This window comes from Lepidochelys olivacea, assembly GCF_965140295.1.
Source record: "Lepidochelys olivacea isolate rLepOli2 genome assembly, chromosome: 3".
NCBI classification, from domain to species: Eukaryota; Metazoa; Chordata; order Testudines; family Cheloniidae; genus Lepidochelys; species Lepidochelys olivacea.
Window position 1 is genome coordinate 197,707,250 of NC_140413.1, and position 16,524 is coordinate 197,723,773.

At 40.5% G+C, this 16,524-nt stretch overlaps 1 protein-coding gene across 1 annotated transcript in view; it reads right to left on the bottom strand.

Moving 5' to 3' along the window:
• COMMD1 (copper metabolism domain containing 1) overlaps positions 1–16,524 on the bottom strand; it is a 128,329-nt gene that overhangs the window by 61,742 nt on the left and 50,063 nt on the right. The window contains exon 2 of the mRNA XM_084622511.1: positions 14,043–14,324. Within this exon, the coding sequence (XP_084478637.1) occupies positions 14,043–14,324 (282 nt within the window). The remainder of the gene's footprint in view (positions 1–14,042; positions 14,325–16,524) is intronic.

A 16,524-nucleotide genomic window follows, 5' to 3' on the forward strand; every position in this document is an offset into this window, starting at 1 on the left:
GAAAATCATTAGGATAAATCTGGGGCCTAATAAATTGACCTGGTCATTTTTATAAAAGATATCACTAATGGGGGGGAATACATTTAGTTGAAATGCTGTGCAACTGAACTAGACAATTTTTATTTTAAAAACAAGCTTAAACAGCAAAGACCAAGTGAGATAATATTATGGATGAGTAGGAAATTTAAAATATTCCATTCAGCGTTTATCCAAATGTACTTTAGAGCTGAAAACATATACTTTAGTAGGACTGACGCTTAGACCAACAACGTACTTTTGACGTTGCAGTGATGCACTGAAAAACTTAAATGGTGCAAGGTCAGAACATGTCCATGGCAAATCAGATGTCACAGGAAGAATGGCCCTGGAAATGTGAGAAGGGCTCATGCTGTCATCCTCCCACAAATAGTGAATTGTTGAGGAACACACCCCTTCCTCAGGTTTTCTTTACATTTTAAAGAGTAGAAGCAGTCTTACAAACAAGATTGTATCCCATACAAGATCAGATGGCCTTCCATCTAGCTCTCTCTCCAGTGGAAAAAAAAACCCTCCATTTTTTATACTGTACATCTGAATTGGAGCCAATGAAAAGTACCTAATCTGGATGAGACACTATAATATCTCTGTATTTCCACAAAGGGTCCAAAAGCCTTACTCTAAATATCATATTTAAAGCCAGACAGGTTCCATGGCCTTAAAGTTACTCCAGGACACAATATTTTACAAAGCGTAAAGAAGGTGTAATCACCCTGCCAAAATCAGAAATGCCCCAAACAGCAATAACAACGAGCATTCCTCAAAATTTAAAGATGCAGATCATCATATTTACAACAAAAGAACAGAGGTGTTAGCATCTTTAATCAACTGATTCTTAAGCTATGTCTACATTAGCACTTTTGTTGGCAAAACTTTTGTCGGTCAGGGGTGTGAAAAAACAACAACATAAGTTTCACCGACAAAAGTGCTGGTGTTGACATCACTATGTCAGCAGGAGACGTTTCCCAGTCAACATAGCTACTGCATGCAGGCAGGAGAGCGCTCTCCCGTCAGCATAGAGTGGCTACACGGGACACCTTGCAGTGGTACAGCTGTGCCACTGTAAGGTCTGCAGTGTAGACATAACCACCCCACTTGGTCACAGTACAGCAGCACGTCTTCCTCCAACAGATAGTGGAAATGCAGGTAGAAAGAGGAGAAAGCACGCTCAGCTGACTTCTATGACTGAAATCCCTGGTGATGGGAACTCAAGTGTTCAGTTTATACTGCTTTCAGTTTTTAGCTTACCACAAATTGCCTGGAAAAGCCATTTACTTGGAGTCTCATCCAAAGCCCATTAAAATCAATGGGAGTCTTTACATTAACTTCAGTGGCCCATGGCTCCTTCTGTACCATGCAAAAGAGGTAAATGTTAAGATACAGCTAACTTTAAAAGCCTTCCCTTTTGCTACTTGGTATCACATTCTGTTTTCTCTTTCAGTGGCAAGTTACATTTCCTGACCTAGTTATTGGTCCACATTTTCAGCAAGAGGAGGCAAAGGCCAGCCTGCAAAGGTATAATTGTAAAGTCACTGCATTTGCACATACAAATGAGACAACTGCACCTGCAGGATACTAAAAATAAGCATAAAAATTCTGTGCAAATTCCAACAGCCACCTGCTGAAAACATGACCTATAAAGCAGAAGAGAAGTAGACATTTAAAGATACTCACTTCATTGTTACAGTACAGTATCTATAAGAAAATGATCATATTTTCTACAATACTAATTCCCTCCCCCTAAAAGGAGCCTCGCTTCTCCCAAAATATTTTCTATAATTTCTAGATTTTATAAATTAAAAAGGACAGAACCTTCCTTAATATTTACACAGGGTGAGGAGAATCACACCCACACACAGGCCAGTTGCTTTTGTATTGGACTCCAGCATGGTGTCATTTAGGAATCTAGTGTACCAGGGCCCAGCTGGGCCTCCAAACTCTTCTTGACAGTGGGTGGCATATTACCAGGGTGGGGGAAGGTTGGTCAGCTGGTAAAAAGCTATTTTGATATATTTGGCCAGGCCATCCCTGTAATACCAGGACGCCTGATCAGCCATGTGAAAGGCATTCACATTTGCAACAATGCTTCTTTGTTGAGCTGTCTACGAAACAGTTTCGTGTAAATTTAGATACCTTGACTGCTCCCAAGAATGGAGAATGCTGACAGAACGTGACAGAGCACAAACTACCGAAATCACAAAGAAAACCAACGTCTTGGATTTGCTGTACACAGGCTAGCCAGTAGAGAAAATTTCGAATTGTTTGTGTTGTGGAATCAGGCTGAACTTTTTTTTTTTTTTTTTTTTTGTAAGTTAAGCTTTAGATCCCCTAACCCTTTAATATTTGTGCATTCCAGAGATAAATTATTTTACAAACTAAAAAACCCTCACCATTCACAGTTTTATGAACGAAATTTTTGATGTATAAAGTTTATTCATCTCCAAACATGACTAATGAATGACATATCCCTGTAGTGAAGGATGCCTAACATCAGAAAGAGGCTTTCTGGCCTCTCAAGAGCTGGAAATGCAGCCCTCCACATACACAATCTGCGTGTAAGTACTATATCTTCAATGAGCAAGCAGGTAGCTACCCAACAGGAAGTGCCATATGCTATAGCTGTTGCTGCACATTAGCCACAGGAACTGTGATAAAGATTTGGTTGTTTAATCCATCTGTTCTATTTTGCTTTGACCCTGTCTACACTGATCACCTAAAGACTGTGTCTATAAATGTGGTTCTACTTCAGACACTTAAGATCTACCTTCCCAGCCTTTATAACTATATGACAGTTAAAATCCAGTTTAACCACAGCAAGGTTAATTCTCCATTTGGTAAGCGCGGATGGGGCCAAACTGTAATAGAATAAGCGGGCTCTAAGCCTAGTTAGTGACCTACACTAGAACAGTCTCAACGACGAGTCCATGGACGGGTGCTGGTCCCTGAGTATTCCTTGACACAGTTTAGGAAGGCAGCAAGCCAGTCCCTGGTGTCAAAAAAGCTGAGAAACACTGGGCTAGAACACATTTCGTTAATGAGGTTGCAGCACAGTTTGGCCTCATTCAGGCTGGCCAGCCAGATCATGTTTCGTAGCTGCGGAGTTTCATGCAGCTCCACAATACATTTTGTGCAAATCTGCAATACATTTGCAAATAAACACAAGCTCAGTCTTTAAAAACTGTGTGGATTTCATGCTGTTGAAAGGCAGCCTTACTGAATGAAGTTCTGTATCTACAGCAGGGTAAGCTTTGCATACAAACTGCCCTGCCAGCATGTCTCAACCCTAATCTGAGGGAAACTTCCTCTATGGGCATGTGACAGGGGGTCTGTCCCCTAGAGGGCAGTAGGACTGAAGGGTCATCTCATCTATCTCATAGTGTGGCTCCCCTTTAAGGTCTGGTATCCAAGGGTCAAGGAAAATGACAAAGGCAGATATGGGGAGAGAGGAAGCGGACCTGGGGGAATAGGCTGTGTTTGAGGAAACCCTGTGTTTCTATTCCTTTCATGGCCCGGGACAAGGAGCCTTGTACAGAGAGTGGGGCCAGGCTGTCCTCCCTGCCATCCAATCAGAATCAGCTCTAGAAAAGATGGCTGTATATATGCTGCATCTTCCCTCAGATCAGAAACACACCAAACAGAAGGCTGCGTGCTGAACCCTTTGAGCCTGGGGAGGAGACAGGTACCAGCTGAAGGGGAGAAGCTTGTTGAAAGCCACAGTTGGCCTGAGGTAACAAGCACAGCCAACAAGGGGACCTGTGCCAAGTAAGGAACAGCGTGAGAGAAAACCTCAGTCCCTAGAACGAGAACCCCTGAACCGGAGGGGAGAATCTCTGTGTCAAGACCAGAATCTCCAGTCTCAGGAGGAGAGTGGGATGATCACTGGATCTGAGGAGAGCCTACAGATCATGGAAGCCAGGACTGAAACACAAACAAACAAACAAAAACAGAACACACACACCAAAGAAGGAGGGCTGAGAAGACCCCTAGTCCTAAAAGGGAGCTGAGTGCTTTGGGAGAAGCTAAACCCCAGGAGAAGGAGAAAATCGCTTAAAGACTCCAGAGGGAGAGCGTATTATTTCTGAACCCCAGTTGAGGAGTGAAAGGAAGTGTGCCTGCTTGGCCAACAGGGGGTGCTCAACAGGGCAGGCACTCATGTTCTATGACAAAGTAATGGGGCCCTTCAATCTCTATGGTTCATGAGGTTCTTGGCTTCTCTGCTGAGTCTGCCACCTAATGCAAAGCATGTGATGAGTTTATGATGTGGGAACTGGAACAGAGACTCACTAAACATCCTTTACAGGGGCCACCAGTCACCAATTGGATGGGAATAATTGTTAATACCTATCAAATTTGGCTGAATTCAGAGAGGTGACCTATAGGCAAAAGGCTCTGAAGCTCATTAGCATCTCGTAAGGCATCCAATCCCCCCATATGTGCTAGGGACACATCTTCAAGAGTGAAGGCTGTTTTCTGGAAAGGTACGTTTATTAAAACAAGTTCTGAGCTTTTTGGAGTTTGCACAGACAGGATTTACCACTCGGTGAACACAGGCAAAATCTCCCAAACATTGCTCTCAGTCTGGCAAACCATGTTCTTAAAAGACAGCTCCCCTTAACCAAGGTGAAATAAGAGGTCTGTACTTATCTGAGTAGTGAAGGATGAAAGGGGTGGAGGGAAGAAGCATGCAAATTTATCCTCTGTGACAAACAACCCATACGGAGAGACATTTTTTTTGTAAACTAGCATCAGAATGTTGGGTATCAGGATTCCTGAGTTCTGTTCCTGGCTCTGGGAACAAACTATGATCTAGAGGTTAGGGACAGCACAGGCAAATGTAACAATGCCAGTTTGGGTCATCTGCAGGGAACAGAACCGAGGACCTCTTGATTTAAAAGTCTGAGCCCTGACAAAATAAAAATTAGAATTAAACTTACATTTTTGTTGACTGATGCCTCAATTCTGTACTTTTAGAACCACAATATATGGCATATACTCTCAGCGATATACTACATATTTCTTTTTTGCTGAGCTTTCAAGAAAGGATATGAATCAGCAAAGTGAAGAACCACCACCAGTACAATGTGTTGTGTTTAGCAAAATTCAGTTTTAATAAATCAGTTTTGTTCTAGTTCTCTCTGAGCTATGTGACCCGTTGCCCTTCTGTGTTTTTACATTCACTTTTCACTGTACCTCGTTATGTAACTGTTCCCTCTAACTTGGAAATTTCCACGGCGCACAAAAGCTCAAGTGATTATGTTCTTCCTGGTCACTAAGGTGATTTTTCACTAACTTCTACTCCGTGTTTTTTATAGTTTTAATTGCAACGTCTATTAGGCTTGCTGTGGTTAGGCTGATTGATTTGTTTGGACTAACTGAATGCACTTTCCAATCTCTGACTGAAGCAATAGCTTCAATTACGTAAGTTTAGACTAGTTTAAGGATGCTGGGAGAATAGGTACAGTATTTTTTTCACTGCACACCATGTTCTCTTTATCCTGCAGTTACGGAATCTGGAACTGTTTTACCATGGCAAGCATCTCTTTGCATTCTACAAAAATAGATCTGTCTTTTCAGAACATACAGTATATTAAAAATAGGAAATTTGTTCTCGAAGATTACCTTCAGAAATAGCTAGGTTACAGCCTGAACTGTAGTGTTTATCCATCTTTGGCAGCAACAATGGCAGATGTAATTTTTTTTCTACCCATAGCACAACTTACTCATGATATATCCTCAGCCTGTTCTTTAGCAGTGAAAGCTATTGCTGGAACTAACCACAAAATCCAAATTTCTTACAGAAGCCTAGATTTACTATGTAAGGAACACCAACTAGGACAGGGATGGACAAACTTTTTGGCCCATGGGCCACATCGGGGTGTGAAACAGTATGGAGGGCTGGGTAGGGAAGGCTGTGCCTCCCTAACAGCCTGGCCCCTATCCGCCCGCTCCCACTTCCCACCCCCAACTGCCCCCCTCAGAACCTCCCACCCATCCAACTTCCCCCCCCCCACTCCTTGTCCCCTGACTGCCCCCTATCGGGACCCCACCCATAACCGCCTCCCGGGATCCCCCCATCAAACCCCCCCATTCCCCGTCCCCTGCCCTCCCCCCACCCCGAACCTCTGCCCCATCCAACTGCCCCCTGCTCCCTGTCCCCTGACTGCCCGCCGGGACCCCCTGCCCCTTACCCATCTCCAACCCCCTTACCATGCTGCTTAGAGCAGCATGTCTGGCAACTGTGCTGCCGGGCCAGAGGTAGGCATGCTGCTGCTCTGCAAGAGTGCGCAGCCCCTCCGCCCAGAGCGCTGCCTGAGGGGTGGCGTGGCTGCGGGGAGGGGGAACAGCAGAGGAAGGGCTGGGGGCGAGCCTCCCCGGCCAGGAGCTCAGGGACCGGACAGGACGGTAGTTTGCCCACCTCTAAACTAGGAGCTCACAGGCATTCACAATCTGTAATCTTACTCATATGATGAGATTCAGAGAAGCTAAATCCTGGACCCTTGATTAGATTATGAAAATATAGCCTAATATTTTTATATTTGTGTGTGTATGAGCAATTGTGCAAATGCCTGCATATGTATCTTAGATCATCATCATTTGATTAAATTATAAAATTAATCCATATTAGGATCTCAAAATTTGTGTAGAATTTAACAAAACATCAAACGTGTCAAGATGAGTCTCTCTCTTCTCACTTTTTTTGCTTTTGCTACAACAAAAGGTTACTGTGTTTTACCTTGGATCATGTTTCATTTTGAATGGACAACAGAGCAAACCCACAAAGTTTCTGCAGCCATGCAAGGTAAGGTGGTCAATCATGTTTCAGGCTTCAGGTATAATCTCATCACCTCCAAAATCAAGAATGCATTTGCCTTCCCCATGTACTGTACAATTTTACACAATTGTCTAGTTGCATTATGGTTTCCCCCTCTCCCCATTTTCCTCTGAATTATCAGGTATCTGACATGGCCAGAGGCAGGATATTAGACTTGGTACAGCTATGGTATGATGTGGCTTGACAATCAGTCTTCAAATTTTCATCAGTTTTATACCTGGCATAATCCCTATCTGGGAACTACATCCAGTACTAGTGAGAGGGTGCCTTCCTCAAATAGGTCTTTTTATCTCTAACTTCTAAAAAATCAGGATTACAGCAACCACCTCCATTCATCTAAATAGCAAGCACTTTTAAAACCACTAGATTGGAATTTAGTAACAGGTTTTCATGAAGAGCATCCATCCGATAGATGTATTAATGCTAACATTTGTCTATTCTAAAAATAAAAAGCCCACTTCTTTGGTTCATATGAAGAGATAGACATACTTGTCTCCTTCTGTCTTTTAAAATGGCAGTAGAATCAGAAAAGGAACAGCTTAGAATTAGTAGGGGAAGCAAAAGTGGATGGGAATCTGGGAGGCAGTGACCATGAGATGGTCGAGTTCAGGATCCTGACACAGGAAAGAAAGGAGAGCAGCAGAATACAGACCCTGGACTTCAAAAAAGCAGACTTTGACAACCTCAGGTATCTGATGGGCAGGATCCCCTGGGAGAATAACATGAGGGGGAAAGGAGTCCAGGAGAGCCAGCTGTATTTTAAAGAATCCTTATTGAGGTTACAGGGACAAACCATCCCGATGTGTAGAAAGAATAGTAAATATGGCAGGCAACCAGCTTGGCTTAACAGTGAAATCCTTGCTGATCTTGAACACAAAAAAGAAGCTTACAAGAAGTGGAAGATTGGACAAATGACCAGGGAAGAGTATAAAAATATTGCTCGGGCATGCAGGAGTGAAATCAGGAAGGCCAAATCACACCTGGAGGTGCAGCTAGCAAGAAATGTTAAGAGTAACAAGAAGGGTTTCTTCAGGTACGTTAGCAACAAGAAGAAAGTCAAGGAAAGTGTGGGCCCCTTACTGAATGAGGGAGGCAATCTAGTGACAGAGGATGTGGAAAAAGCTAATGTACTCAATGCTTTTTTTTCCTCTGTCTTCACGAACAAGGTCAGCTCCCAGACTGCTGCACTGGGCAGCACAGCATGGGGAGGAGGTGACCAGCCCTCTGTGAAGAAAGAAGTGGTTCGGGACTATTTAGAAAAGCTGGACGAGCACAAGTCCATGGGGCCGGATGCGCTGCATCCGAGAGTGCTAAAGGAGTTGGCGGATGTGATTGCAGAGCCATTGGCCATTATCTTTGAAAACTCATGGCAATCGGGGGAGGTCCTGGACGACTGGAAAAAGGCTAATGTAGTGCCCATCTTTAAAAAAGGGAAGAAGACCCACTTCCTGGACACTACGGTGCTAATAAGCAATGGCCACATAAACACTACCCTATATCGGAAACCTACTGACCGCTATGCCTACCTACATGCCTCCAGCTTTCATCCAGACCACACCACACAATCCATTGTCTACAACCAAGCTCTACAATACAACCGCATTTGCTCCAACCCCTCAGACAGAGACAAACACCTACAAGATCTCTATCAAGCGTTCTTACAACTATAGTACCCACCTGCTGAAGTGAAGAAACAGATGAACAGAGCCAGAAGAGTACCCAGAAGTTACCTACTACAGGACAGGCCCAACAAAGAAAATAACAGAACGCCACTAGCCGTCACCTTCAGCCCCCAACTAAAACCTCTCCAACGCATCATCAAGGATCTACAACCTATCCTGAAGGACAACCCATCACTCTCACAGATCTTGGGAGACAGGCCAGTCCTCGCTTAGAGACAGCCCCCCAACCTGAAACACTCACCAGCAACCACACACCACACAACAAAAACACTAACCCAGGAACCTAAGCTTGCAAAACAGCCCACTGCCAACTGTGTCCACATATCTATTCAGGGGACACCATCTTTGGGCCTAATCACATCAGCCACACTTTCAGAGGCTCGTTCACCTGCACATCTACCTTTCCCAGACCTGAAGAAGACCTCTGTGTAAGCTGAAAAGTTTGACTCTTTCACCAACAGAAGTTGGTCCAATAAACGATATTACCTCACCTACCTTGTCTCTCTAAATTCCAAAAACTGAGAAAGAAGTTGTGACCACCTTAAACCAAGCTGGGCTCTAAATTACAATAGAATACAATGAAGTATTGTTCTCACTTCATGCCATGACCAGCTTTTTTGCCTTTAAAGTCCTCAGCCATGCAGCCAGTAATTAACATCACCCATTCTTGCTGGTTTTTTAAAATAAAAAAAAAGTCTTGTAAGAAAAAAAAGAATTGACTCTTCAGTAAAAAGAAAATGAACAGTGTTAGCAATGCACATATTTTCTCTATACATTTCTATTGTCAAAGACAGCAGTGGAGTAGCTGCAGACTATTCATTATATAAACAGATGTTTGCCTTCTCTGGTAAACTGGAGGACTTCAGTGACAGATACATTGCAAGTGACTATATGTAAATAAAGCAGTTCTACTTCGAATAGTTTGTGGTTGATTTATAAGTGCACATTTCCAAGAATACGATTAGCATTAACTGGATTTGTATATTGGATGGAAAGTAAACAGCTCTAGGGAAAAGGGAGAGTCAACTATCAGAGGACGCTCACCCAGACCAGAACACAAGTTTGTGTATATGGCACAGCTCCAAGGTTTAATAGCAAACCATAGTACAAAATCATAACATCCACTTTCTTATGCCACTGACAATGTATCCTCCCAAAAAAAGACTTCAGAGGAAAAAAGTAGTTATGAAGAAATAACAGAGAGGGAGAATGAGATGAAGAGGTATAATCAAAGGAGAAAAGCTACACAAAATTTGAAAGAGAGTCAATGAGGTGTAGAGATACAAGAAGACACTTTTAGATGGCAAAAGATAAGACTCTTGTATGAAGAGGGATAAGGGTGTTAGAAAGCACAGCAGATTAAGCTTGAAAAGAAAAGAAAAAGAAAGAAAAAGGCTGGTGACTGATGAGCAAAGAATGGCATGAGTAGAGAATGGAATGAGGAAAAAGTCAATGAAGTAGGCTGAAACAAGGCAATTTTAGGACAGTTTTCAGGTAGCCCCTAAAATAAATGGGGAGGCAGTAAAGTTAAGTATTTGGTGGGCTGAATAATGTTTTTATGACAGGTTTCAGAGTAGCAGCCGTGTTAGTCTGTATTCACAAAAAGAATTCATCGAATGCATCCGATGAAGTGAGCTGTAGCTCACGAAAGCTTATGCGCAAATAAATTTGTTAGTCTCTAAGGTGCCACAAGTACTCCTTTTCTTTTAATGTTTTTATGCTTCTTTGAAAACAATATCTAAAAAACAGGCAGCAGCAGGATTCTGAACATACAAGAGACATAAAATCTCAAAATACAGTATTCACTTGAGAAAGTGCCAAAATGCCAATCAAGAATACAGACGCCAACTTCCTGAAGTTAGAGGTGTTTGTATCTGTGATTTTGGTCTGGACCCAGCTCTCAACATTTTTAGCAATTTGCATGTCTAACTGGGAAGGAGGAGAGGGAAAAACAACTCATTTCCCCCATATTATCAACAGTCCTTAAAGTGGTCTGAAAAAAAGCATGTAGGGATCTGTCAGTCTGGGAGCAGCAGTTCGGTAAAGTGTTTGAAGTGCACCTCCTCGGTGACCCAGCTCAATTTTCCCCCTCTTTTTACCTGTGTCAGCCACCCCCCTTGCAACACACTTCATTATAACCACTGAGTGTCACAGCTCCAAATGACATCAATAACATATATTTATGAGTTGTAACAATTTCTAGAAAATGGACATTTTAATATTCAATCTCAATAATATGAGTAAAATAAAATCCAGCAGAAAACATTAATAAAATTAGCCAACACAGACTAAATGTTAAAGCTTGGTCTGTTGTTGCTACTGAACCAGTCACGGAAGCATAGCAAGCTCTGCCTGTTAGTTCTTTAAAAAAACCTTTCAGACATAAGACAATTGACTTTGGTTTAAATTCAGAGATGGCAAACCATAAAAAGTGATTCAAGTTATTGACACATTTACACTTTAAAGCAGGGGATAACGGACATTGCATTGGAACATCCTATATCCTGTTTAGTGGTTCTAATCAGCTACAGACAGAGATCTATGAAGTATCTGTTTGACTGATTTTGAATTCTGGAAAGAGACACTTCCTACAGAGCTTTTCATTGCCTCTGTTTAAACAAATAAAATATTTAAGTTAATTTGTTACACATCAACACACACGTATATCCCATGCTATTGGGTGTTCAAATGAAAAAGTCTGTTCTGAATAATTTATTTCTGAATCATCAGCTAGCTATCTCAAACAAATCCAAGAAAAGACCTTCAAAATTTCATCAAATATATCATCCACATTTTTACTTTAGAAAAAAAAAAAGTCCTAGCTGTTAAATTACAGACTGGCACGAATACATGTATTTTCTTGATCACAATAATAAAAGTACTACAGACTCCAAATTTACTCAAGACATGAACATAACAATGAGCAATTAAGAATAAACCCCACAGAGAGATCAATGAAAAAATTATAATGCTATTGTGACCCTAACCCAAAGATTCAGTGAAGCAATATTTAAAAATATATACAAATTTAACTCAAATGTTACCAGCTGATGAGAAACCTAATTAAGCAATATGTGGTTACTTATTCAATACGAGCTAGATTCCAATATAATTCTAAGGCTGTCAAATGATTAAAAAATATAATTGCAATTAATCACAAGATTAAAAATAGTAGAATTGTGATGAATCGTGACTAACAGCACTGTTAATAATAGCATACCAATTTAAATTTATTATAAATATTTTTGATGTTTTGCTACATTTTCAAATATATTGATTTCAATTACAACACAGAATGCAAAGTTCACTTTATATTATGTGTACTGTAAAAAAGAAAAAAGAAATAGTATTTTTCAGTTCACCTCTTACAAGTACTGTAGTACAATCTCTATCGTGAAAGTGCAACTTACAAATGTAGAATTATTATTATTTTAAATAACTGAATTCAAAAACAAATCAATGTAAAACTTTAGAGCAAGTCGAAGCACGAAGGGGCATATGAATTTTTGGCATATCTGGCAACACTTGCAACACTAGCTACAACAGTGCCATGCAACCGTTTGTTCTCACTTTCAGGTGGCACTATCTCCCGTAAATGTAAACAAAATTGTTTGTCTTGGCAATTAGCTGAACAAGAAGGAGGACTAAGTGGATTTACATGAGCTGAATAGAAAAATACTATTTCTTTCGTTTATCTTTTTTACAGTGAAAGTATTTGTAATAAAAATTAATAATTTAAAGTGAGCACTGTACACTTCGTATTCTGTGCTGTAATTTAAATCGATGTATTCAGATTGAATAGTCCCTTAACTCACTGAGTAGATCAGATTTTGTCCTTAATAAAATAAATGAGAACTTGTTGGATATAATTTAGAAAAAATGCTAGTTTAGAAATATATATCCACAATCCTCTGTCTTAAGCATATTTGAAATATGAAACGGACTTCCTAAGATAATTCAAGTGAGTCATGAAATATTGTTTATAGAAATGGAATCTTTTTGCTGTGATTTTTTTTAAATAGAAATCGGATTTCTCAGAAATGCCTGTTACGTTTTCCCCTCTTGCATCATGTTTCCTTTGCCTGCCTCCCTCTCAAGAATGACAGACTATAAAAGTATTTGTAAATTAGTTTGTTATTGAAGGAATCCAGTGAGGGTAAAAAATAATTCCAGCAAGGACTAATAACTATATTTATAGTTTTATATATATAGGGCCACTCTTTTTAATGGTCAGGGTTTTTTCATTTGCTATTAATCGGATGCACTCATTTCTAACCTTAAGACCTGGGGAAAAAATGATAAGATTGGGTAGAAAATTTTAAATTACATATTATATATTACATATTATAGCGATAGTTCACTTTAGAAATGCATAGCTAGAGAACGTCCACTGTGTTGAAAATGCACAAGAAATCTGGACAAAAGATGAGAATCGAACAAACAGGGTGTTTCACATAAAATACCATTAATTAAGCAAAGTGAATGCTGCTTCAGAAGGATTCTCATGCTCTCTGTTTTGCATACCTTCCAGTCACATTCTGATCTCACTTAGAACTAAGTCAGTAAGGGCAGATGTAATGGGGTAGAACTTGACCTTGTATGCTTAGCATATGCTTGGTTTTGCTTTAAAGCGATATTTGGATTTTTTTTTTCTAATTTTGTACTAAACTGAGAGTGAATTATACTAACATGCTGTTAAAATAAAAGATTCCAAGGTTTGCAAAAACATTGCAAAGGAAGAGATACCAAATCGAAAACCATTTCCTATCTAAAGAGAATAAAAATTCCTAATGGAAAAACAGGTTATTTGGTTATCTAGATAACTGAATTATAAATGTTTAAAAAAGAGCTGCAGACTTAAAAATTGAGAATCCAAGCTCAGGTTTCCTGCAGTTGGGTGGAAGAATTAATCTCTTTCAAACAGATGGTGACTACACAGAGTAGCAGTCACAATGAGAAAACTGCAAAAAGAACTTTATGACTGGTCTTTATTTTATGAAAACTAACTTTCATGAGTCTAATTAAAAGCATCTGCAGATTTCCCCATAGTAAATATTGCTCATAGCAAACCTGGTGCCTTGTAGTTATATCCAATACTAGCATTTGTTTGGAAATAACAACAACATGCTATAATTTTAGCATGTAATGTGTATGGCAACAGAGAAAACTTTCAAAATAATTCTAGCATAAAAACCGGAAGGCTGAATGAGTGAGTGTTTGCCTTCTATACCTCAGGAGGCCCTGAAGTGAAGTTAAAAAGGCTGGGAATTGAATTTGAGAGCTCAATTTTAGACTATGTGCAGAAAGCAGATTACACCAAAGAAGGTGAGCACAGGTGCAAGCACAGTGAGAAGCTGGGAGGTAAGAAGGGGAATATAACAAGTATCATGACTGGGTTTGGATGCATTCCATTAATCAATAGGTAAAATGTCTGTGTATGAGTATCCCAAGATCAGATCTTTTAAGTTTTACAAAACGAAGAGGGAGCTCACCTGCCTATCTTTCCCCAGTTCCATTTCAACGATTGCAACAGGGGTGTTTATTTGGTCGATGTGTCTTGACTGCGATTTCAAATCCACTCTCCAGTTCACGTTTTTCAAGGTGTTGTCCCACCGACTTTGATTTATCAGACTCTCTCGAATTTTTGTTCTGTGGTTTTTCCAAAATTCTGCAATGACTGCAGCCTGATCTGCTGTGATACCTCCCTGCTTTTTGGTTTGGGCAGTAAGAAAGGCCTCCAGCTGGTTCAAATCCATGTCTGCTGAAGCTACAGACTGGGGAGAAAAAAAGAAAGAAAAGCCTGCTTGAATGTATTTTTTGACAATCTACAAAAAGAGCGCAGCCATACATTTTCAAAGTTTTATAAAAGTCAGTTTGTAGAAGAATATGGTGGGCAAATCTAGGAACCCTGCAAAATCCGTTCAATTGACTGTTGTGTGCAACTTTCTCCCTACACTGGAAGGGCTTAGTCCCATAGGGAACCGTGGTGAAGGATTAGGTAGCACATACAGCAACAGTGTGTTCATGGAGGAGAGTTAGGAATAGTGGACGGAGGTTTTCTGTTAAACAGAAGGATGGAGGAACGTGCAGCGTTTCCCCCAATCAAGACTGAGACAGATGGAGAGACACCCTGATTCACTAGGGTGCTCACATTACTGCCACTGTGCTCTCAAAGCAGCTCCATCTCCACATCATAAGACAAGAGACCAAGACTAGTAAATATTGCAATGGTGGGTCTCCTTGTGGAGGTAGGTTTGCCATCCTTTTGGAACCTGCATTTTCACTGTAAATAAGGCAAGTCTTCAAAGTACACAGTAAAAAAACAAGGCAAGCTATTCCATGTGTTCTTTATGTCCCCAAAATACTTCTACCTTCATTCCATGTACTATTTAAAAGTATCCTCATGGTAACAATTACACACCTATGAACTAATTTTTAAACTTAACTAAGTATTATTCTGAAGTTCCAGTGGATTCTGTTTCATATACTGTGTCTGTGTGCTGCAAGGAAGCTCCACTTGGTTATTTAGTCCTCCTCTCTACACTGTGACAGAAATGACTATTCAAAAACCATCTCTGACAGATGTCAAGTCTGACTTTATCTCCAATGATGACCATTCTAGAGCCTCAATTTTTCATTCCCTAACTGTTCTGACTGCGGAGCATGGATTAGTGTTCACATCTCACTCCGCATCAGTACCCAGCCCAGGCCGGGGAAGCTAATGATCCAACCATCAGACCAAATTTGGTGATGAATCCTGGTCATCTGCTACATGAGGCACGTTGCGCATACGCTAAGAAGAAGACTGTTCAGACTGCCATAGCATTTTCCCCTAATATTTAACCTAAATTTTCTTTTCTGCAACTTCAAACAGTTACCTTTCGTCTTACCTTCAGTGACAAATGCATATAACTGATCCTGGTCTTCAAATACCATAGAATCAATTACAGAATCATAGGACTGGAAGGTACCTCCAGAGGTCATCTAGTCCAATCCCCTACACTCATGTCAGGACTAAGTATTATCTTTATGGAGATAAAGGAGAGAGTGAGATGAGACTAAAAACCACTATCCTCAGTTTTTAACCTCTATTGACAAGTCTAATTTCCATGAAGTTTTATTCTTGTTGCTTTCTTCATATTCTAGCGACACAATCCTGGAAGGTGCTAAACACTGTTGAGGTCTCTCAGCACCTTCCAGGATGAGACCTAATTTGTCTGTTCCTTTTAAAAAATGCACTGCCCAAAACTGAACCAGTGTGCTTACTGGGGCCTAAACAATGCTGAGAAGAAAGGAATAACTATCTTGTTTCCAAATTCTAATCCAGCTCAGATATGGATACCTTGTGTGGTTTTGGACAAGTCACAAACTATGTATCTCAGCTTCTCCATCTGTAAAGTGAGGATAATAATTATGTACTCTGGAGAGGTACAGCAAACTAGTTAATATTTTGTAAAGCCCTTTGAATAACTATTAATTTCCCCTTCCTCCCACCCGCTTTTCATCCTTAATAGTCTGGGATCAGAGGAGGGTAGGTTCTGCCAGATGCTGGAACTGGACGACAGAGGATGGATACTCGGTAATAGCCCTAGTCTGTTCATTTCCTCCGATGCACCTGGCATTAGCCACTGTCGGAAGACAGGATACTGGGTTAAATGGACCACTGGTCTGACCCAGTATGGCCATTCTAATGTTCTTATGCTGCTCAGGCAGGGTTCATTACTTTCTTACAGATTGGCTGGCTGTAATAGAAGATGACAGTCAATCTAGAATAATTTTAAATTAGACTGGCTGGCAAAAGAAATGAAAGGTTTATGTATACCCCAATACAAGAAAGGACACACACGTTATAAAAGGTTCTGGATAATGGTTGTCTGCTACCCACAACACATACAGCCAATAGCAATACTTACATCTAAGTATATACACCACATACTCCATTGCCTGTGTATTTTTCAGGAAAAAAAACCCAGT